The following is a 22,877-nucleotide window of genomic DNA, read 5'->3' as shown; positions in this document are numbered from 1 at the left end:
GAGATAATCTATACGATACGTTATACAAAGTACAAATAGTCTGATATTTATTTTCATAGTGATCTGTATGTACATAAATAATTTTTAATATTAGAAATTTCATAAAAATGATACAACTCTTATGAAACTTCATATTTGTTACGTTTCATTTTTTTTTTCTTTTTTCTTTTTACATTTATCTTAATAATAAATATAAACATGTTAAATGAAACATAATAAAAGGGATACACAAATATTTGTTGTTTTCTGAAATCTGAGAAAGTGACAAAGTGTTATCATAGTATATACACTTGATAAATTATTTTATCACAATATGGAACGTCGTTGCAGTAGATTTGGATTGGTCACTATTCGATCACACTCCAAACTTTTTAACTGTATATGTATATTATAAGCATACAAACTATGTAAACTGTATTCACACTGTGTATATGTGCGCACACGCGCTCTCATGCATCTGTGTTTATGTGGTTCCTTGTACAATGATTAGAACTTTGTTCTGTACAAATAATCTGCGCGATACATATTACAAAGAAATAGCAAAAAAATATTTTATAGTACTTCCATGCTATCTATGTCTATTCCAATGTCAAGAAAATCTCCATAATCCTGAACATGCCTTTGAACGAGTGGATGTTCCGAATGATCAGGATCATCGGTTACAGGACTAGGCGGTGGGTTAGTCATTGTACGATCAGAATCCAGTGGCATTCTATCCATGCCCTCACCACGTCTTAACCTTGCTTCTTCTGCTATTTCTCTTGTAGAAAGTTCTGACTTTGTTAACAAGGCAGGAAGATCTTTTTCTGAACCATCTATAAAAAATAATTATTTCATTAAAGAAGTACTTAACATCATTTAAACAAAGCAACTTACTTTCTAAACATTTTATTAATTCCTGTGCTTTTTGTCTTCTTGCAACAGCATCTGCTTTCTTTTCTTCAGCATGTTCTTTTTTATCATAATAAAAAATTTCTCTTATTTTTTCTTGAGGTATATGTTTATCATTTTTCACTAACCATAAATAAACACCGCCCGCAGTTCTTCTTCGAGATCCATTCATTATTAACATACCACCTCCTTCTTCAATTTTCTTTGTTTTTTGAAAAAAGTAAATGGCTTTCTCTTTACCAATTATATCTACAATTCTTCCTATAAAACAGAAATTGAAATAGCTTTATATATTGGTTAACTGTGTAAATATATGTATACATTGTAAAATTCAATTAAATTTCTTACTTATAAGAAGATCTTTCTTTTCGTTAAGTTTTGATGTTATATCAGATGCTACATCTGAATCAGTTGATTCAATCGTCGTACTTAAATCTGCTATTTTTCGTACAGTTCCTTTTTGATTATCCGTACCCATTGAATTATGTTTTTTTCCTAATCTTAATTTAATATTACTTCTATCAGAGTTTGTTCTTTTATTTGTTAATCTTCTTTCACTATCTTTTTCATCTTCTGAACTATTGTTATTACGATGATCCATATTCCACCTACCATTAGAAGAATAATGGTGCGGAATGTTGTAACTTTCAACACTACGTTCTTGATTTTGTTTTTTTGTTACACCACATAATACTAAGTCCTCTGTTAAAGATTCTTCTTGCAGCTGAGTACACCATATTTTATATTTATCATTTTTGCCCTCCCAATTTTTAGTTAAATTTTTAGACCGTTTTAGTTTTAATTTGGGCCTTTTACTTCTAGTATGTCCAGAATCAGAATCGGAATCACTTTCGGAATCTGCGGAATCATCAGACTCGTCACTGTAGCCCATTTTTACGTGTTCTTCTTTATTTAAAAATTCATGAGGTCTTTTTAAAACATTATATGTTTCAATGTCGCTTGCCTAAATAAAAAAATTCATAATAATAAACATACTTTATTAATGAATAAACAAGTTATTTTAATAATTATTTATAAAATATTATTAAAAGATTACAGAGTGCAAAAAAAATTGAACAGATAAATCAATATAATTCACATTAAACTAATATTATACAATTGCAGACTTTAAAGTTAAAACACAATATCTTCATGATTACAACAGGTTAGACTTCTGTCAAACATGAAAGTATAAAATGTCTGACCTCATCATCAATAACTTCGCCTTCCTCAAGTTCTAAAGGTTCTGCTTCCATATTTTTCTTTTTCAGAAATGGCAATATTCTCAGCAAGTAATTACTGCTTCAAATTGCACCCACCAAGTTATTCTGAATAAGTTTTTTTTCTAATGTAATCTAACCGTTAGTGTTTTTTATAATACCGTCACTGTCGCCACTACTGCTCAAACTTTGATATTATAACTTGTTTTGTTCATCTCGGGTGTTTCAGGTGACTCTTTGTCATGAATGTACATACTGCCACTCTCTACTTACTTTTTCACCTCGTGGTCTTATACACGGTGATAAAAAATATATGAATAGTGGAAAATCTACGAAAAGACCATAATATAAATATGCACGTTCACATATGTGTTATTCATTGTAATGATACTATTGTGAAAAAAAGAAATATGTATTTTGTAGCGACTAGCACCACAAGCTTTCGATGCGCTATCTAGTTTTAGTCTAGGTTACTAAATTTAAGTTAAGTAGTTGGTAGTTCTAATTTTTAAGATGCGAAGACCCCCTGTGGCTAGGGGGGCTTAGAATACGGCTGCGGTATCCCCTGCCTATCGTAAGAGGCGACTAAAAGGGGTCACACAGGCGCATACAGGCACGGACATATACGTGCACACACACACACCGATCCAGGCGAAAAGATGAGTGGACTTTAAAAGTATGGACTGAGTGAAAGATTTAAAGTATAGACAAGTATGAGTGACGAAATTTAAAAATGCACGGGGTTTGGGATTGGCAGGGCTGCCAGCCCATCCCCGAAGGCGGGTGGCCGAGAGCGTTCATTGGGCAACAAGGTGACAGACAAGTTACCAAAAATGCCAGCCTTTGGGCGAAATTCGAGATAGATAGATAGATTAAGATGCGCAACCCCATAATTTGTAAAAAGCCGTTAGATCTAAGAAACTAGCCAAAGTGTAAAGACGTAATTTTCCTTGTAGTGATCGAAATAAATATATTCAGTTTGTTCCTGAATAGTGAATTTATTCATTTACCCTCTCCTTATCGGACCTATCCACTACAATTTATATGTAACAAGCGCCACCTATCGGAACATAGTGGAAACTGAATATCAACTTATCGGCTGCCAAAGATTTGATTGATAAGTTGACAACTTATCGCTAGACATGCGCAGTAGATTTTTTACAAAGAACCTCCACGAAGAAAGGTCAGATGGACCCCTCTTAATGAATATCTAATTGATTTTTAAATTGGAGCACTTTTAAGAATGCCCAAAAATCGTGTTGGTCCTGGATTTCGGCGCTCCCGCGGGGACCTTGACCGGCTGCGCAGTAGTTAACGGAGAGAGTTAGGGCTGCGCAGTAGATTTTGGACAAAGAGGCTCTACTCAGAAAGGCCACAATTGACCCCTCTTAATGAATATCTAATTGATTTTTAAATTGGAGCACTTTTAAGAATGCCCAAAAATCGTGTTGGTCCTGGATTTCGGCGCTCCCGCGGGGACCTTGACCGGCTGCGCAGTAGTTAACGGAGAGAGTTAGGGCTGCGCAGTAGATTTTGGACAAAGAGGCTCTACTCAGAAAGGCCACAATTGACCCCTCTTAATGAATATCTAATTGATTTTTAAATTGGAGCACTTTTAAGAATGCCCAAAAATCGTGTTGGTCCTGGATTTCGGCGCTCCCGCGGGGACCTTGACCGGCTGCGCAGTAGTTAACGGAGAGAGTTAGGGCTGCGCAGTAGATTTTGGACAAAGAGGCTTTACCCAGAAAGGCCACAATTGACCCCTCTTAATGAATATCTAATTGATTTTTAAATTGGAGCACTTTTAAGAATGCCCAAAAATCGTGTTGGTCCTGGATTTCGGCGCTCCCGCGGGGACCTTGACCGGCTGCGCAGTAGTTAACGGAGAGAGTTAGGGCTGCGCAGTAGATTTTGGACAAAGAGGCTTTACCCAGAAAGGCCACAATTGACCCCTCTTAATGAATATCTAATTGTTTTTTAAATTGGAGCACTTTTAAGAATGCCCAAAAATCGTGTTGGTCCTGGATTTCGGCGCTCCCGCGGGGACCTTGACCGGCTGCGCAGTAGTTAACGGAGAGAGTTAGGGCTGCGCAGTAGATTTTGGACAAAGAGGCTTTACCCAGAAAGGCCACAATTGACCCCTCTTAATGAATATCTAATTAATTTTTAAATTGGAGCACTTTTAGGAATGCTCGAAAATTTCGAAAAAACAGCGCCCCCTACCGGAAAAAATGTAAAGTAAAATTTCGATGTCGAATCAGCGCCATCTGGTTTTGGAAAAAGGAACTAAATCAAACTCAATTTTTGGCCCTCTAGCGGGAAAAATGTGAACTAAAATTTCGATGTCGAATCAGCGCCCTCTGGTTTTGGAAAAAGGAACTAAATCAAACTCAATTTTTGGCCCTCTAGCGGGAAAAATGTGAACTAAAATTTCGATGTCGAATCAGCGCCCTCTGGTTTTGGAAAAAGGAACTAAATCAAACTCAATTTTTGGCCCTCTAGCGGGAAAAATGTGAACTAAAATTTCGATGTCGAATCAGCGCCCTCTGGTTTTGGAAAAAGGAACTAAATCATGCTGGATTTTTGGCCCTCTGGCGGCAAAAGTGCGAACTAAAATTTCGATGTCGAATCAGCACCCCCTGGTGGCGAAAAAAGGAACTAAATCTTGCTGAATTTTTGGCGAAAAACTAACTTACCTTTACTTACCTTTACTTACCTTTACTTACCTTTACTTATCTTTACTCGAAGCAGTCTTTGTAATATATTTATTATAAGGGATGCAGAGATGTAAGGAATGTAGGGATGTAAGGGAAGAAGCGATGTAAGGAATGTAGGGATGAAAAGAGTGTAGGGATGACAAGAATATAGGAATGATAGCAATGTAGGGATGAAAAGAATATAGGGATGAAAAGAATACAGGGATGTAAGGAATGAAGCGATGTAAGGAATGATGTAGGGATGAAAAGAATGCAGGGATGTGAGGGATACTGAGATAGCCTTGGCCTATAGTGAGGGATGAAATTATATAAATAACTGGAAAAAGTAATATAAATGGGGTCCTCGGTCGACACCCAGAAGGGGGATATAATCATAAATGTTATTCCCCTCCGATGAGCTTATTTAATAAGCAAAAGAAAATAAATTAAATAAATTAAATAAACTCTGGAGAAAAATTGTACTGGTTGTGCCCTCTTCATACGGTCCTGGTATTATCTAGGGGTGTTAGGGATCCCGCTGGGCCAGTCACAATCTCTACATACCGCCCTGATATCATATTGGGGTCTTAAGGAACCCGAAACGCCGATGATTATCTCTGCATACCAACATTATAGCATCCGGGGTGCTAAGAACCCCGAAGCACCGGTCACCATCTCTATATACCGCCCTGATATCATAGTGGGGTCTTAAGGAACCCGAAACACCGGTGAGTACTTCTGCATAGATATATTATACCATCCGGGGTGCTAAGGACCCCGAAGCACCAGTCACAATCTCTACGTACCGCCCTGATATCATATTGGGGTCTAAAGGAACCCGTAACGCCGTTGAGTATCTCTGCACACCATCATTATAGCATCCGGGGTTCCAGGGACCCCAAGCACCAATGACACTCTTTGCTAGCGAAATATAAGAACGGAAAACGAACAATTCGTGAAACTCTCTTGTTCGGAATAGTGATGGGTTTGAGCGAATACCGACATGAAATCATCTTGGGGTGTCGGAGACCCCAAATTACAGTTTACGCTCTTTGTATACCGACATATTGCATCCGGGGTATCAGGGACCCCGACCTATCATCTTGGGGTGTCTGAGACCCCAAATCACGGGTGACGCTCTTTGTATACCGACATTGTTGTATTCGGGGTATCAGGGACCCCAAGTTAAAATGTATCTCTAACCCTAGTAAGTAGTTCACAAATTGAAAACCGAGACGGACGGACGTCTTTGTACTTTATATATGTAAGATATATTTTTTAGATTAACCTGTGCTTATGTAGTTAATAAATTTTCGGAATGTTACATTATATATACTTTAAAATAATTTTTCCTTGAAATAGATAAAAATATATTACCGAAGAAACATGAATTTTATACGTGGTTTGAAATGGTCAAAGAATTGTTTTCAATTGCTTCCTTCACGTTGTTTTCAAAATTGTAATTAAACTTTGTTAAGCTTTTCAATAAGAATATGCATTCATAAGAGTATACATACATAAATTCATGAATGTATTTTAACAGCACCAACTTCAATTTTAACAGCTAATATTAATGTACCAAATATGAAGACAAACAATGATCATATTTGTTGGCTAGACATGGAAGTATGTTAATATTATTAAAATAAACATAATTCTGTATAATATGTTATGTAAATAAATTTGTATAACAAATATTTTAGATGACTGGGCTTAATGTACATACCGACCATGTTTTAGAAGTAGCATGCTTAATTACAGACAAGAATTTGAAAGTCATAAGTACTGATTTAAATATAGTTATACATCAGCCACATGAAGTATTAGAAAATATGAATGATTGGTGTTTACTGAATCATAAAAAGGTAAGTAACTTTATGCATGATATGTTATACAATTTGAAGTATTTTCATTATTTTCAGACAGGATTAATTAATGAATCACGTTTAAGTAAACTTACAATACATGATGCTGAACAAGCTGTGTTAGAATTTTTAAAACTATATATCAAGGAAAAAACTTGTCCATTAGCAGGAAGTTCAGTTTATATGGATCGTATGTTTTTACATAAATATATGCCATTGGTTGATAATTATTTGCATTATAGAATTATTGACACTTCTACTATTAAAGAATTAATTAAGTAAGTATTTTATACATATAGTTTTATACACAGTGAAATAATGTATAATTATTTTATTTATAGAAGGTGGAATACAAATGTCCCAACATTAATAAAAGAGCACAATCACAGGGCATTATCAGACATAATAGAAAGTATAAGAGAATTAGAATATTATAAAAAACATATATTTGATGTATTTAAGCAAAATGATGTATGAACCTAAAGCGAGTAGGTTCGTTAATTAATTAGTAAAGTGAATAATGAGCTCGATTCGAAAGTTGGTTGTCAAAATAAATTGATTATGCTTAGTTGCTTCCGATATCGGAGTAGGGGCTCCAGACGCATTTGCACGCGGCCCAAGTAGATGTTGGCACTGGATGCGACCCCCGATGTCGGCCATATGCTAGGCACCCCAGATGGGCACCAATGTGCCAGGCGTGGAAGGCTCCAGAGTAATAACATACATAAGATCCCAAAGCTCTCCTTTAGCGCTGGTGCCGGTCCCCATGGGTTTTAGTCAGTAAGAATCTGACACTCCCCTGCCGCTCGCTCCCAGGGGTCGGTGGGGGATCTTATGCAACATTTCCCCACGTTAAAAAAAAAAAATGTATAGCCACTAATTCAAGTAAAAGTAAGTAAAGGTAACTAAAGGTAAGTAGCTATAGAACTAAAAGGGAACTAAATTTGTAATGATTTCTTACTCAAAAAGAGCTTACTGCGGTACAATGCAAGGATGTAAGGAAAGCAGGGGTGTAAAGGGGTGCTCTAATCTCATCCGGGGGTGTCTGGGACCCCCTATATCATAACCCCTGAAAACGAAGGCATGTCCAGTCTTTTACTATCTATACTCGTTGGTTATAACCAGTTGTGACGTAATATTTAAAGTTCGTCCTAGTAAAACGGAAGGTTTGTTACGACGAATATTAAAATGTACTTAATTTTAATTAACTATTTATACATTTAAAAATGTGATGTAACCAAAAAATTATTACGTGATAATATTACTATTGCTGTTGTAAATATTGTAGTCAACACAACCTATTTTATGTTCAAACATATTATGGAAAATACAGTTATATCCATATAAAGATACAAACATACGTTTATATTTTATTTACATTTCTATATTTATCATTATTGATTACTTATAGCAGAAATCATTTACAATGGAGCCTACTGACATTGCGAAGATAGATGCAGTATCAATTGCTGGTCGTGTTGGTAGAGAAAGAGAGCGTTTGATTGGTATGACAGATGAAGAACGTGCATGGAGGGCACGTTTCGTCAAAAGTCAGGAACTTGCACCAGATGAACCAATAAAACCAAAAGGATACGATAAATTATATTATAATCCTCTTCGAAGATTTTATAGAGCACCATTAAACAAAGTTGAAAATGCATTAACTCCATTATTGGTAGGAAGAGAAAGCTTCTATGAATAAATGATAATGTTAGCTGATAACATGTTTTTTAAATGTTACATGCTATATTCATTTGTAGGGTGAGGCTGCTGCAATTATTGTACGTAATATAATAGGAAGAAGCATAATTGGTATCTTTGTAATTTATGGTTCATGGTATTACTTCAAATATAATCATGCGGTATGTTAAATTTTTTTATGCACATTACATATTTATTATAATGTAAAAAATATGAATTTTTGTTTTTAGACCTGGATGCGACAGTCTGGTTGGAGAATTATGTCATCACGTCCTAGGGTATACCCAGGAACTAAAGATTTTCCCAATTTTAAAGCTCCAATGAAACCTAATGAATATGCTACATTTGGCTTTGAAAACAGTCCCATATAAACATTGTAAGAATTGATTTTGAAAATAGTCTTAAATGTAATAAAATAATTTAACATATGTATATATTAAAATAAATATAAATAAAAAAGAACTTAAATATATAAGATGATTAATAAAATCTGGAATATTTGATATTTGATTTCCAAGTATTATTTATTCATTTAGTTAAGGAATCCAAATATTTGCTTTTGTCGTCCAAGTTTATTTTCTTCTTTTAAAGCTTTCATAAGATCTCCATTTAATCGCAGTCCCACATTTTGGGCCATCTAGAATTATATTGAATTCTCTTATGAACATCATTTATTTAAAAATTTGTTATAAAATTCATAACTAATACATAAATATATAATAATATTACTTTTAATATCTTCTTGAAGGTAGTAGACTGAATACTTCCATAACCCAATTTAATTACAGATGATATTTTACCATTTGGTAATACAGACATAACTATACTGCTTGCGCTGCATACTTCTTCTTCTGAAGTTGGATCCACAATATAATTATCACCGACCTACGAACAGAAATTTATAAAGAATTTAATGCTGTCTAAAACTGTTTTATTTAATATATGAAAATGTTTTTTTACTGTAAATTGTTAAAAACATACTTTGCACAATGTCACAATGATTGGATAATTAGTTGTATCTAATTGAATACAATCATAAAAATCATCGGACAACTGGATATCTGGTTCTCCACCATCAAGAGTTGCAGCTGTGATTTTTGGTATGTCTGTACTATATAATGCAGCCTTAACTGCAGTACCAACTGCATCAAAAAGGTTACCACCACATTGTAGAATCTATGTTAAACCAATATTATATTTTTAAAACTGTTTTTCAAGATATTTTTAAATTACTGATATAACTGTTATCCTTATTTACCAAAACATCAACAAATATTTTCCAACATTTTTTATTTGGTAAAATACATAATGTTCTTAAATCAAAAGCATTGCGTGTTTGATAAGCAATTGTTAAAATATTACTTATTTCAGTTGCTAAATCATCACCTCCTTTTCCTTCAAATGCAGGGGTGGCAGTAGCAGAGCTGAAACCAAAGTTAAGAAATAAGAATAATTTTGACAAATAGATATGTAAATAATACTGTATACCAATCAACAAAAAACTCCAATTTTCCTTCATTTGGTTTATCAGCATGAGGTGTATCGAGCTCAACTTTAACACCCACAAGTATATCTGTATTTCCTATGCGTAATCTTGAAGATCCATGAGTTTGAGGCATTAATTTGGTTTCAATTTCTATTGATCGATATTCACATCTTTGTCTACCATCATTTCTAAAATCTGCCTTAAAAATGTTTATAAAATTATGCAATTAATTATAAATAATAATACTTTATTTGGATGTTGTCTGATATGGGTCCCATGCATATTAGATTAGATTAGGTTATATGTGATTGAAACAATTTTTAGTTGAGTGTTTGATATATTACACTGATGATTTTATAAGACAAATATTATATTTGCTTATATAATACACAAAAATTTTTTTTGAAAATGTATTTCAATCACTTATAACCTAACCAAACCTAATATGCATGGGACCCACATCAAACAACACCCCTTTTAAAAGGAACCTCATCAACTTACATCTATCCCATGAAGAATAAATGTCTTTTCTCCGCGGCTTAAAATAATTTCGGCCATTATAAAACTTTTTTAATTCTGATCAGAAAAGAAACATATTTTGTAAACAATTTTAATCACACTTTAATGTTTTTGTTGTTATAAATAACCATAAATAACTTCGTGATCCAGATGAGAAGCATGGTTAACTTAATCAGTGACAGTGACTACAAATGTAAAAGACTTGACATACTTTCGAGCGCGAGGGCTCATGATCTTGGGGTCCCAAACACCCCCAAGCACAGTACACAGTCGGTATGACTCGAGGAGTTACCGACTTATCGACCTATCCTTCAGCAATATTCCAAATATCGGTACTGTATCGCCCATCACTATCAAGTAACAAACATGGCGAAGTTATTGGGTTTGGATAAAGTTGCAAAGTTTTTTCAAATAATAAGGGATAATGGTGGTTTTTTGAATTCTCTGCGTGTTTTGTACAGGTTATTATAAAATTAAATGCTCTTATGGATATAGTGTATTATTATTTTCAACACTTTAACTATAGTTTTGTGTAGTGTCGACCAAACTAATAATAGCACATATATAGTATTAATCGTGTGATTAAGTGTTAAAATAAAATAACAATTTAATTTTTATAACAATTTCAGACTTTGATATTTGGAATGTTTTAGAATTGATGAATTAAAAAGTGGAACTTTAGTAGGCGAGGATAAATATGGAAACAAATATTATGAAAATAAATCATACTTCTATGGTAAGTTGAAGAATTATGTATATTTTAAGTTTAAAATAAATTAAGTATTTCAAAATTTGACATGCTCATAAAAACTTATTTGTCATATTTCTTAAGCAGGCTGTCCCCAATTTAAATATAAAACTTCCAGATCATGTTAGGAACCAATAAACTAAAATAAAAAGTTCATTGAAGATTTACTTAATTTTGTTCCATTTTGGAGAAAATTACGAAAAAAGAAACAAAAATGTTTTCATTGTTTTTACTTTATATTATTTAATTTTTTATTTTTAACTATGTATAGTGCATTGAAATCTATGTTATGTACTTTAATAGGTAGTAATAGATGGGTTATATATTCGGAAAAAGTTGGCTTAAATTATGATGGCTCTCAAGTTCCAGCAGAATGGTTTGGATGGTTACATTATAAAACAGATTTGCTTCCACATCAAGATCCAGCACGCCCAAAATATAAATGGATGATAGATCATAAACCAAATTTGTCTGGTACTTATGAAGCTTATATGCCTTATAGTACAACAAAACCAAAAATTCAGCCTTGGAAACCATCACAATAACATATTTTCAGCATTTGCTGCAGATGATTACATGTAGAATTGAATAGTATAATAGTGATAAGTATAACATGTAATTAAATGTAAATAAAATATATAAATATGTGCATATTTGTAGGAAAAGTATAAATATTTAATTTCATTAAATATATACCAATTATTATAACTAAAATCTTGGAAACTGTGAAATTGAAAATTTCAATCATCTCATGAGAAAAGGATTTTGTTCTTGTTAAAATTGAAATATTTATTTTTATTTATTATACTATTTTTTTTTTTTTTTTTTTTTTTTTCTAAATTACATTTAACATTGAGAATTAAGATTTTGAGAATTTCTGCTTTCCCTATATCGTAATTTTCTTTAGAAAAGCTTAATTTCATCGCGATTGTACGTAAGTACATATAAACTATATTCTTTTGCATCTCCACTATATAGTTTTTTACAAAAGAGGAAATTCCAAACATTCATGAACTTGATTGTATACTGATGATGATTTTGAAATTGATAAAGCATAATTTCCCTGATTTCATTTTGTAGGGGAAGTCGATAATTGTATACATAAATACGTTACGTTTCTGAAATATAATACAATCAATTTTTTTGTTGACATTTATATTGGGGTAGGCTGATGAAGAAAGAAGTCATAATCTTTGTTCCTTGTTACTATTGTCATATTGATTAGTCTTGATTACTTAGAGTAGGGAGACAGGACAAGGAGTATAGTCAGAAAAGTTCTGGTTATAAGTTAAGAATTAAAGATACTACATATAAGAAAGTTACGATATTTTATAGTGGAAATATCTTTATCCGTAAGGATCGGAACAGACGAATATAAAAATGTCTAGTTGAAATAATTACATACTTTTGACACGGCAAGCGGCAATGGTGGGTAAGTAATATAATAAATAATTGTTATTGATAAAAATTTTTTATCATTAATTGCCATGTAAAGAAATTATTATTTCCGTTTGTGAGTATTAAATAAATTAGTAGGCTTTGAATAAATATGGTAAATCATCGCAAAACAAAGTCACAAAAAAAATGTTTCTCTTTGTGCGAAAAAAGATTGTTAATAAATGAGGCGATGGTTCACGTAAAAAATGAAAGTTATTATAAAGCGATGTTCCTCTATAATCAAGTAAGTTATAATCATTATCATTAATTAATATTATACAAAGAATTATTTTTATTTTGCATACAGTAAAATTTTGTATCGTATATTGTATAATATGTTTTAATAAATCGTTGAACCTTATTAATACAATAATCTGATTCAATTAATTTTTATATAAAAAATCTTGGCATTTCCATTAAAATTACCCCCTTCCAATTACACTTAGTTAATCCTCTTATGCGTACGTATTTACATACATATGTAAGTACATGTATAATACAATGCAGAAATTGTGATGACCCTCCCATAGCACTTGCACATATGGGGAAAAAGCGATGGCCTTGAAAACTCTTACAAAAAGACATTCTTTGCAGTGTATTCCTCCTTTGATACCATTCCAATTTAATGCAATATATTTTTTTTAATTCTAAAACCTGAAGGACGTATTAAGGACTACTTTTGGACGAACCATTAAGAACGGACCCTGTAGAGCACCATTAATGAATTGAACTTCCCACACACATAGCACAGTTTCGCTTAACAGACTGTTTAAAATGATGTAGTTTACGTAAAATCAAAAGTTCTCATGTGCTAAATTTGCCCGCGTTGTTGACTGTTTCTAAGGAAACAAACCGTCTGACAGAGGTGTCGATAATCACACGTCTTTTCCACACGCAAAGCATACAAAAATACCTTACAGTCGTGTGAAGAAAACGGAACAAGTGTTCCTCCTTTTTGATTTCTACTTTAAAAAAAGCATTAGTGTTCTTCTTAATTCAGGAACATTAAATTGAATTTAAATTTAAATTTAAATTAAAAGAAAAAACAATTAAAAACGTAAAAACAAATTGGAACAATGAGTGAACTAATATTAGAATCCACGAATACCACGGACGCTATTAATTTTAAAATTATGAGTATATTGAATCCAACTCTTCATCATCATGATCTTTTGCAAAGTTACGTGCGTGCACCTGTTGAAGGTTCTTCTAATTCAAAGCAATCTGAAGAACCAGAAAATTTAAATGAACATTCTTCTTCCTCTTTGGATAGCTGTCTTGTCAGGGGATCTCCTGAAGACATCAATGAAGGTAGTCTAATTAGCGACAAGAAGAAGAGGAAAAAGAAGAAGAAGAGGAACGACAATAAACAAGAAAAAAGAAACTCTAACAAATTATCTGTTGAATCGGAAATGAAAATTCAAAAGAAAAAGAAATGACGCCGACAGGATAATGGTACTCGTCGTCACGAAGAAGTATATACGGATAAAGATCGAGCTGCAGCGGTAAATATGGGTACCAAAGACATCAAGCAATCATTGAAAATGAAACAAAAGCATGATAGAAATTTGAAATTTCCCGAAGATACTGAACCGACCGCAGTATTGGCCTTAGGATTACGTGAGATGCGTCTCGGTGATATAAAAGTCGCAATGAATTGTATTAATAAGGTTCACCTTTTTACTGCTTTATTATTTTACCGTAATTCGCCTATACGCTTGAACACTTTTTATATAATTTTGTCTAAAAAACATATGTGTTTCTAATAAATAACTTCATTTTACGTAAAAAAAAATTTTTTCGACCTAATTATGTTATTTAATTAATATTTTTTCCTATCAGGCATTGGAGCTTGAACCAAACGACAAGAACGCTTTAATAGCACGGAGTAAATGCCATCTTCTCTTAGGCGAGCCTGATAAAGCATTGCAAGACGCCGAGAGTGCACTACAACATAAAATGAAAAATGTTAATATGGCTAAAGCGATACATTGTAAAGCAGAAGCTTTGTACCATCTCGGTGATTTTGAAATGAGTCTCGTGTATTATTATCGTGGAATGAGAATTCGTCCAGAATATTTACAATTTCGTCTCGGTGTTCAAAAAGCGAAAAACGCGATAGAAAATGTACTGCGTAAAGATTAAGAAAATAATAAAATAATTAATTATGTGTTACATGTATAATATAATCAGGTAAAATAGAGGGCATTGTTATTTTAAAAAAAAGTTTATTTGTAATATTTACCTCCCACACTTTCTATCAATAGAAAATATTTTCTTCGAAAGAGAAAATTGTTCTGCTTGTAATAAATAAATATTGCGAACATTTTTATTTCGCAAATAAAATACTTTTTAAATAATAACTGCTACAAGTGAAGAAGGAGAATTCAAAATTGAAACTAAATGAGGTAAAACAACGTGCATAGTACATTATCTTTTTATGCACTCGGTGGAGCAGAATGTATATCTTAAGGTGCATAGATTTATTACATTATTTTCTTCTTCAGGATTTAGAATACAACTGTGTAAATAAATGATGCCACTCTTCCAATTTATCGTGTACTTTCATAAACAATATTTCTTCCCATTTATGTTTAGAATCGGAGTAATTTTATTCCAAGAATATTTTGTGATCTTTTGAAAGGACTTTTGACAGCAGCATAATTCGATAAGCCAAATACTATTTTGAATAAGAACGAGTTTTTTTTTACTTTGACAATTGACGTGAATTTTCTGTCGAACGCGGAATCGTCATAAATCAGGAAATCTAAAAACAATAAAACAACAAGATAGTTATATTATGAGAGTAGCAAAATACATTTGTAAAATAAGTTTCTTGAAATTACCTCATAGGATCTTCGAAATAATCTGACGGTACTTGAAATAAATGTGGATCTATATCATTGCGAAAAGCAAATTCTTGGAAAGTGATTTTTGCCGTTACCGTCGGTAAAATAGGTATATCAATTTTTACAGGAAATCCAGGTGGTAATTTCATAAGCACAAATTCTCTTAATTTGCTGAAATGTTTAAACGGCGCTATTACTTCCAAAACATTCAGTAGCATATCAACAGTCAATGGAAAATCTGGACTCATAGCAACTGTTGCTTTAAACGATTTACTGCTTTCTTTATAAACAAGATTTCTTCCAAGTAGTGGACATTGACCAGGTGGAGCCATAATATATTCTTCCCAAGTAATATTCGATTCCGGTGGCGGATTTAAAGAAGCTCTTCTAACAGGCGGCTAAACAAATCGAAAAATTAATAATCCAAACAAAAAATATTATTTTTTTCTTACCTTACCTTCCCATTTGCAAATCCTTGCGAACTTCCTTTTGTTAATGATTCCATAATAGCCTTATTCTTTTGTAAATCTTCCTCACTTAAATGTTCTCGTCGCTTCCTACTTTCCAAAACCATTCCATTGATTTGATAAAAATCGGCATGAAAAGGTCCTACCATCTCCTTTATTAAAATGTTTGAGATACATTTAAAAAAATTTTAAAAGAAGAAATAACATCACAAGTAATATTGACCTTACCCTTTTGTCTTCACGAAATATCCAACCTGTTTGTGCTCTTGAAAATGTAATACCTTTTGTCGACATTTGCACTGCCATGATATCACTTGACATAAGAATATCTACTTCGTCTTCTATTTCTAATTCTGTTTCCTAAAAATGTTAACGAGCGGTAATACATTTATGATTAGACCGTAAACGTTGATTATAAGAATGAAGATAAATGATAAAGTAATTTGACCTCGTATCTCACTCTTTGAAAAAGTTTAGCTTTGTTGTCGAGTACTGTTAACGATTTGCTTGGTTTTTGATCGCCATTAAAAATAAACGATATGTCTCCTCTTTCCCACCTCATATCATTGAAGTCTACCAGGGTAGTATCCATTCTAATGGATGCTCCACTCTTGTGTATTTTACAAACATCAGAAGGAAGTACTCGAGAAACTAATGGTACTGAAGAATGAAATACATTTATAAGCTAATAAGTTATAAAATTATAATTTAATAGTACTATTAAATACCCCAACTTTGAAAATCCCATTTTAATTCCATATAAAAATCACCCATTTGACGTAATGTAGCAACTAAATTTGGTCTTCTTTCTTCCATTTGTTCTCTTGCTTGTTGCTTTAATTTTCGTACCAATGATGATACTGTAGAAAAATATGAAACTAATATTACAGATGCTTATTTATTATAAGTAGCACGCAATTAATGTTACTAACTAGTTTGTCTATCTCCATAACTAATTGCCTCTGCAAGCGGACTCCAGCCAGCCAAATTCTTTACCTTTACTGGTGCACCATGTGCAAGTAACAATTGGACTGATTCTGCAAAATTATTATTATTAAATTATTTAATATACGTGTGCTTTAATGACAATGTTTGAAATGTATCCTTTTACCTTTTCTCCCTAACATAACAGCTAGATGTAACGGTGTATTTCCTAAAAAATAAAATTAAATTGATTATTACCAAGTTATACTTTTATAGTATTTAAAAATTGAATAACACTTGGATTAACCTTGTTTATCTTTTTCTGCAATATCGTAGGTTCTAATTAAAGAACTTAAGGCTTTAACATCTCCTTGAAATATGCATTTATGTAAAGGATATTTTTCACTTTCCAAGTTCTCAGCCATGGCCATTTACCCTTATTAGAAAAATTATAGTAACAATGACAATGACCTGTTTCTTTATTTAATACAATCCCTCTTGGTATAACAGCAATTTTCTTGCATTCCATTTCCAAAAGGTGGCATACTATATTGAATAGTCATGCCAAGATTTTCATTGATGAATACAAGTTTACCATTTAATATTGTATCTTTGACTGATATTAATAATTAGTGAATAGTCTACTGAACGTTTCGTGATTTAAATTCAAACATTGATACTTTTGCATGGTTTTCAAAATATCACGTTTAGAACGTTTCTATACCTTTACAAAACATTTAATTTCTATAATTATTGTTATTTTCACTGGTAATATTAATTCCACCGCTGTTGTTTTTAATTATGTCTACTGTTCGTATTAGCACTATATAGGTATATAGTCGTGCTTATAAGTAATATAGGTTGGTCACCTCATTATGTTTATGGTTCAATGTCTCTTTATAAACATTAGAAATGTATTTATTAATAAAATTTAGTCCTGAATTGCAATTTATTCTATCATTATCTGGAATTATACAGATTTATTAATACTATCATACTAAAAATGTATTTCGTTAACAACTAGTACTGTCTATATGTATATGCTATACATTCACGTACGGAGTTATGCTTGTGTGCCCAGTATGGTGCTGCACCACGCGGTTAACTCTTACAAAAAATAGAAATCTGTAAACGACATCCAAATTAGCATGAATTGACTGCGAGGTTTGTGGTCTGCTATATTTTTTATTCAATTTTTGCCATTTTTAAATTTTTCACACACCTCATGAACAGAGCGAATAGATAGAATACATTTGGTAACATTTTATTTCAGCATACTTGATGAGATACAAATATCAATATATAGAAATTACATAAAATGAATGGAAATCAACAGTTCTATAATTAGTAAGAAACAATTCTTAAAATATTTTGTTACACATATTGTACTTTTGTATAATGAAAATAAACATACGAAAGAAAATATAATTGTATTGTATATCCATCATTTTATATTGTTACTGTTACATTTAATTTCTTCCTGGAAATGTATATTAATATAATGCCAATCATTTATCATTTAATTTTATACATTTATATTGCATTATGAGATTTCCAGCTAATATAGCTCAAGAAACAATGCAATTTGATTTTTCTTGTACATTTCCATCTGCTTTTTCAATTTCAATCAATAATGTATGAAAAATATCCGCAACAGACTGAAATGAAATAACAAATTGACAAATAGCTTATAAGCATTATAATAGATAATAATATAAACATACCTCGTGTTTTTTTGCACAGGTTTCTAAAAAAACTGCATGCCACGAGTCTGCTAATCGTTTGCCCTGTTCTGTTGTTATCATTCGATCTACGTACAAATCTGTTTTATTTCCTACTAATACAATTGGAACACTAAAATATAAAAATGTATTTTGTTAAACGTAACGTTAAGTTACTAATTAAATCATGAAAAATATGTAATTAGTTAATGACATACTGGACTTTTCCTGTTATATCCAATAATTTGTCATAAATAATTTGTACAACTTCAAAACTCTTTGCACTGGTTATGCTGTATACCAGGACATAACCATGGATGTCCATAGAATACTGTGTAGGAAATATACTATATTCATCCTGACCTGCTGTGTCTACCAATTTAACTTCATAATCTTGACTATTTACTCTGGTACTTTTAGTAAATGCTGAAAAACATACAATTAAATTGTATAAGGAGTAATAATAAAATCATCAGTAGAACCTACATCTTTTTAAATTTTCTCTACTTTTTAAAGTCAAATTTAAATATATATAAATATATATTTAAAGAACAGATTCTCAAGCAAGATGTAGGATACTACTGCATAAATGCATTTAATAATGCAAATAAAAATTACAAAATAACATATACTTAAATTTTACACGGAACCGAAATAGTAACAACTGAAGTAAAAATTCATGCATATTACTAGCAATGCATCATGCTGTAATGAAACCAGTTTTGTAGATTGTGTTAATGGTATTGAAATATTTGAAATAACTTTTACACTTGCACAAAAAACTTGTTTCTTACATTTACAAAATTTTATAATTATTTTTGTTATAAATTGTATCATAATATACGAGATAAATAATCTTAAGACCATTTTTCACATTTTTAAAAATATAAAATTTTCTTAAAATTGTTAGTGCAAAAAGATGTTAATAAAATTTTTATGTGAAAAGAATGTAACATGATTAAATGTAAACCCATCAACTAAAATAATTTGTATTTGTCTGCTTTAAACATTCTTATATGATTAAAATATTAGCTATATAATAAAAATAATAATACTAAATAAAAAATTTACTTATATTTAACATAACAATACCACAATGATATTCTATAATAACATTAGTAACCTTAAAATATGAACTATTATATTGTTATGCTAATCATTGTGAGCCCATTGTTTTTACTAAAATATAGCTTAAACAGATATGTGTAAACATTATTTACAATTTGCATTAGAATCTTACAAATGCAATCATTTAAACATATACACTTATTGTATTCGTTAATAATCAATACATAAAATTAAAATAAATTTGTAAAAACATAATTTTAAACTGAGCTTATTTTTTTATTATACTGCTAATTCTAAAGATAATAAAATTTTTCTAACATATTTTTTACTTACTTCAACTGTTCAGATCATTGATTTTTATTATTAAAAAACATATAAGTTGGGTCTAAAAAACGTACTAATATTTACAAGTATCTTTACATTTTAAAACCAAAAAGCCCTAATAATCATTAATTTATTTTTCAAACATAGAGATTTTACAGCTTTTCTAAATTAAAAACAAAAATTTTGAAAACTGTACAAATGAATAACAGGTGCATGCAATTCAAATACAAGATACTAGAGAGTTAATAACATATTAATATATATTTCATAAAAAATAAACAGTGTTTCAAATAATAATATGCAAATAGTATGCATAATCATTTCTACCAAATTTTTTTAATTTTAAAATGTACAATATGCTAGTAAATATTGCAGTTTTTTAAAGACTCATCCTGTATGATGATCTACATCCATTACAAATAAGATTCCTATTTAATCAAAAATAAAACATCTTTAATACTTTACACAATCATAGACTATCAACTTTTATGTTATAAATTATCATAATCAAATGAATAATCACAGAAAAGCAAATGTGAAAATTTATTAGACAGACATATGATTTGAAGTATAAACTTAAAAGTTGATAACTACTAGCAATGTAGAAGCATTAAAGACTTTTATTTTTAGTTCAAATATATCTATCTTATTGGATATAGCGCATCAAATAAAATATTTTCGTATTAAATAATAAGTTTTTATGAACCTATTATTTGTTTACAGCATGAATTACTAACAGAATGTGCAGAAAATACTACTAACAGTGTCATTAGAAATCTTTGAAGTAGCGTGTAAGACGATACAGGACTTCTTACTATTTTCTATAGTAGGGTCATATGAATCCACAAACTGTCCCTCGACGAACTGTATGCTCAATGATGACTTGCCTATCCAAATTAAATAAATATCAATTATATATATTATGTTTTTGTTATTAATATCAAAAAAATAAAAAATTTATTAATGTCATTGTATGTACAGTAACAAGCATGATAGATTTTTCTAGGGAAAATGGTGCTCTAGAGGAAAACCCTACCACTCACGTGTAAATGCTTACTCGAGAAAATTTTATTTAATATATTTTTTATATTACTATCAATATTATTTAGAGTTTTATATTATGAAAATTTACAGAAAAATCTACTAATCAAACTTTAAAATTAAAAATTTAAATTTCCAAACATTAATATACAGATACATATACATATTATATACATATAATATTTGATAATTAAAAATTATGTTAATTTTTCCTAAGTTGATCTTAATATTAAGATCTACAAAATTAGGATTTTGGTAGGATCCTCTTTCCTCAGACCACCATTTTCCTTAGGAAAGTCTACCATGCTCTATGCTGTAAATATAATTCTTCAGTGATATATAATGTGTAATTATATAATATAATTTGATGTACTATGTAAAGCACAGCAGTTAAAATAACCATATTTAATTCAGTGTATTATAATAACAATTAAAGATAAAAAATAGTGCTTCAACTATTTAAAATATCACTGCAATAGATTGGTTTGATACTACAATAATTGTAATAAAAAATTTTTATTACCTACGGATCTATAACCCATAATAGCTATTTTCCTCTGCTTTGGTGGCATCTTTCAGCATTTGCGTGTAAGTGCACGCATACAGCTCATGGCACGAGTATTCTGCCCCCTTAAAACCTATAAAATAAAAATATAACATAATAGCAAAATCTTTAATTTTACTTTATTTTCTACTAGAAAAATGGTTTTGGAAATAAGATTTGCTTTTATACAATAATGTTATTTTAGAATATTAATGCAACACTGTAATCTTTATTATTGCAATTATATCATGTGTAAAAACAATATGCATTAACCTTGTTATGAAAATAGATAAAACAGTGTATAATACAAACACATAACCTGTAGAGTTATTCTTTATATACATACATTTGACGTTATTGCTATAATATGTAATTGCATCATACATGTATTATAAATGGCATGAATTTATTAGAAACATTTATTACTAACTATATACAATTCTGTAAATTGAAATTATAAACAAAATACAAAAATTCTACACAAAATACAAAAGAGAACTGATCATTTCTTTATAAGATCAAATAACAGTATATTGATAGAGAAGCAGGTATTTAGGCATCCTATATATTTACATGTATACGTAAAATGTATGTGTATATATACGTATATTTTTATACGTCAATATATATGTGTGAATAATATCGTAATTACTATTTACTTAAAATAAGGAAGTCATATATTTTTTATACTTCTAAAATATATATAAATGGCTCGCTCATTACAATTAAACTACTCATTGCTTAATGAATATGTAATGCACTACTCACCAAAAAAGAGAAGATTCATACATTAGATGCGTTTCACATTAATCGACGAATCGATTTCTATTACATGTCAATTATTTAATCAAATAAAAATTTATTTTTACACAATATTTAGAAACAGTTTTACCACTATTACTGAAAAATCTTAAAGCCTTTTCACGATACAGTATTTTACACAAGAATATATTTCTCGTAAGAGGAAGGTTGGAAGCAAACGATGAACTACGCACTTTGAACACACTCAAAGATTTCCACACCCTACTAAGTATTAATTAGTGATTATACATATATCACGAAATACTGTGTTAATTTTATAAACGTTTCGCGAAAAATATCTTTATATTGTTCTTTCATTTATTGAATTATACTTACTGAAAACCGTACATATGTATGTATGTAGCACAACAATACGAGATCTCATGAATGCTTACTAGTGAATATTCCAATCGAACGCGCCATCTACCAGAAACTATTGAAATTAATAAATTCAAATTGGTTTATTTGTTACGATTACTTTGATTTTAATCTTTGAAAAATCTTAGAAAACAATACATTCATTGTTAAGTTATAATTAATCGTGTAATTATACATAAATACATTAATAAAATTTC

The 22,877-nt window shown here is 30.7% G+C and overlaps 8 protein-coding genes across 22 annotated transcripts; 4 read left to right on the top strand and 4 right to left on the bottom strand.

Moving 5' to 3' along the window:
* Positions 1 to 64: 64 nt before the first annotated feature.
* On the bottom strand, positions 65 to 2,502 carry Phax (phosphorylated adaptor for RNA export). Of its 2 annotated transcripts, none has more exons than XM_034317755.2 (4): positions 2,097 to 2,502; positions 1,240 to 1,855; positions 877 to 1,152; positions 65 to 815 (listed from the first exon to the last, which is right to left on the bottom strand). In XM_034317755.2, the coding sequence occupies exons 1-4, from the start codon at positions 2,145 to 2,147 to the stop codon at positions 553 to 555; spliced, it is 1,206 nt and encodes a 401-aa protein (XP_034173646.1). In that variant the 5' UTR covers positions 2,148 to 2,502; the 3' UTR covers positions 65 to 552. The 2 variants fall into 2 exon arrangements, with proteins under 2 accessions (XP_034173646.1, XP_034173647.1); XM_034317756.2 differs by lacking the exon at positions 2,097 to 2,502 and adding an exon at positions 1,949 to 2,071.
* A 3,479-nt stretch (positions 2,503 to 5,981) lies between these two features.
* Positions 5,982 to 7,383, top strand: LOC117600801 (putative oligoribonuclease). 7 transcript variants are annotated; one of them, XM_076692853.1, is made up of 7 exons: positions 5,986 to 6,071; positions 6,170 to 6,266; positions 6,351 to 6,433; positions 6,511 to 6,672; positions 6,730 to 6,950; positions 7,014 to 7,164; positions 7,242 to 7,383. In XM_076692853.1, the coding sequence occupies exons 2-6, from the start codon at positions 6,194 to 6,196 to the stop codon at positions 7,147 to 7,149; spliced, it is 675 nt and encodes a 224-aa protein (XP_076548968.1). In that variant the 5' UTR covers positions 5,986 to 6,071; positions 6,170 to 6,193; the 3' UTR covers positions 7,150 to 7,164; positions 7,242 to 7,383. The 7 variants fall into 7 exon arrangements, with proteins under 7 accessions (XP_034172595.1, XP_076548968.1, XP_076548969.1 ...); XM_076692854.1 differs by lacking the exon at positions 7,242 to 7,383 and having other exon boundaries at positions 6,372 to 6,433; positions 7,014 to 7,210; XM_034316699.2 differs by lacking the exon at positions 7,242 to 7,383 and having other exon boundaries at positions 7,014 to 7,210.
* A 41-nt stretch (positions 7,384 to 7,424) lies between these two features.
* Positions 7,425 to 8,845, top strand: ND-B17 (NADH dehydrogenase (ubiquinone) B17 subunit). 3 transcript variants are annotated; one of them, XM_034316706.2, is made up of 5 exons: positions 7,425 to 7,563; positions 7,642 to 7,838; positions 8,084 to 8,347; positions 8,433 to 8,534; positions 8,604 to 8,845. In XM_034316706.2, the coding sequence occupies exons 3-5, from the start codon at positions 8,099 to 8,101 to the stop codon at positions 8,742 to 8,744; spliced, it is 492 nt and encodes a 163-aa protein (XP_034172597.1). In that variant the 5' UTR covers positions 7,425 to 7,563; positions 7,642 to 7,838; positions 8,084 to 8,098; the 3' UTR covers positions 8,745 to 8,845. The 3 variants fall into 3 exon arrangements, with proteins under 3 accessions (XP_034172597.1, XP_034172598.1, XP_034172596.1); XM_034316707.2 differs by having other exon boundaries at positions 7,642 to 7,862; positions 8,087 to 8,347; XM_034316705.2 differs by having other exon boundaries at positions 7,642 to 7,862; positions 8,604 to 8,843.
* Rrp42 (exosome complex component Rrp42) lies at positions 8,158 to 10,524 on the bottom strand. Of its 2 annotated transcripts, none has more exons than XM_034316696.2 (6): positions 10,361 to 10,524; positions 9,862 to 10,058; positions 9,632 to 9,797; positions 9,355 to 9,549; positions 9,103 to 9,258; positions 8,158 to 9,010 (listed from the first exon to the last, which is right to left on the bottom strand). In XM_034316696.2, the coding sequence occupies exons 1-6, from the start codon at positions 10,415 to 10,417 to the stop codon at positions 8,906 to 8,908; spliced, it is 876 nt and encodes a 291-aa protein (XP_034172587.2). In that variant the 5' UTR covers positions 10,418 to 10,524; the 3' UTR covers positions 8,158 to 8,905. The 2 variants fall into 2 exon arrangements, with proteins under 2 accessions (XP_034172587.2, XP_034172588.2); XM_034316697.2 differs by having other exon boundaries at positions 9,862 to 10,054; positions 10,361 to 10,515.
* Positions 10,525 to 10,679: 155 nt separating this feature from the next.
* ND-B17.2 (NADH dehydrogenase (ubiquinone) B17.2 subunit) lies at positions 10,680 to 11,802 on the top strand. Its single transcript, XM_034316709.2, has 3 exons — positions 10,680 to 10,839; positions 11,032 to 11,114; positions 11,430 to 11,802. Exons 1-3 carry the CDS (start codon positions 10,745 to 10,747, stop codon positions 11,669 to 11,671), a joined length of 420 nt encoding a protein of 139 aa, XP_034172600.1. The 5' UTR covers positions 10,680 to 10,744; the 3' UTR covers positions 11,672 to 11,802.
* Positions 11,803 to 12,855: 1,053 nt separating this feature from the next.
* On the top strand, positions 12,856 to 14,803 carry LOC117600622 (uncharacterized). The gene is given in 2 exon segments (XM_034316271.2): positions 12,856 to 14,233; positions 14,406 to 14,803. Coding segments are annotated over 2 exon segments (897 nt in total). The 5' UTR covers positions 12,856 to 13,639; the 3' UTR covers positions 14,709 to 14,803.
* LOC117600621 (ankyrin repeat domain-containing protein 13C) lies at positions 14,370 to 18,141 on the bottom strand. 2 transcript variants are annotated; one of them, XM_034316269.2, is made up of 12 exons: positions 18,026 to 18,141; positions 17,863 to 17,928; positions 17,111 to 17,767; positions 16,991 to 17,032; positions 16,812 to 16,916; positions 16,608 to 16,739; positions 16,328 to 16,539; positions 16,108 to 16,239; positions 15,870 to 16,031; positions 15,410 to 15,810; positions 14,809 to 15,330; positions 14,370 to 14,510 (listed from the first exon to the last, which is right to left on the bottom strand). In XM_034316269.2, the coding sequence occupies exons 3-11, from the start codon at positions 17,232 to 17,234 to the stop codon at positions 15,315 to 15,317; spliced, it is 1,326 nt and encodes a 441-aa protein (XP_034172160.2). In that variant the 5' UTR covers positions 17,235 to 17,767; positions 17,863 to 17,928; positions 18,026 to 18,141; the 3' UTR covers positions 14,370 to 14,510; positions 14,809 to 15,314. The 2 variants fall into 2 exon arrangements, with proteins under 2 accessions (XP_034172160.2, XP_034172161.2); XM_034316270.2 differs by lacking the exon at positions 18,026 to 18,141 and having other exon boundaries at positions 16,650 to 16,739; positions 17,111 to 17,904.
* Positions 18,054 to 22,738, bottom strand: Rheb (Ras homolog enriched in brain). Of its 4 annotated transcripts, XM_034316272.2 has the most exons (6): positions 22,270 to 22,632; positions 21,481 to 21,595; positions 20,732 to 20,803; positions 18,743 to 18,950; positions 18,528 to 18,657; positions 18,054 to 18,461 (listed from the first exon to the last, which is right to left on the bottom strand). In XM_034316272.2, the coding sequence occupies exons 2-6, from the start codon at positions 21,527 to 21,529 to the stop codon at positions 18,372 to 18,374; spliced, it is 549 nt and encodes a 182-aa protein (XP_034172163.1). In that variant the 5' UTR covers positions 21,530 to 21,595; positions 22,270 to 22,632; the 3' UTR covers positions 18,054 to 18,371. The 4 variants fall into 4 exon arrangements, with proteins under 4 accessions (XP_034172163.1, XP_034172165.1, XP_034172164.1 ...); XM_034316274.2 differs by lacking the exons at positions 20,732 to 20,803; positions 22,270 to 22,632 and adding an exon at positions 22,639 to 22,738; XM_034316273.2 differs by lacking the exon at positions 20,732 to 20,803.
* Positions 22,739 to 22,877: the final 139 nt, after the last annotated feature.

This window comes from Osmia lignaria, chromosome 16 (genome assembly GCF_051020975.1).
Source record: "Osmia lignaria lignaria isolate PbOS001 chromosome 16, iyOsmLign1, whole genome shotgun sequence".
NCBI classification, from domain to species: Eukaryota; Metazoa; Arthropoda; class Insecta; order Hymenoptera; family Megachilidae; genus Osmia; species Osmia lignaria.
This window is presented reverse-complemented; position numbering and strand designations above follow the sequence as displayed.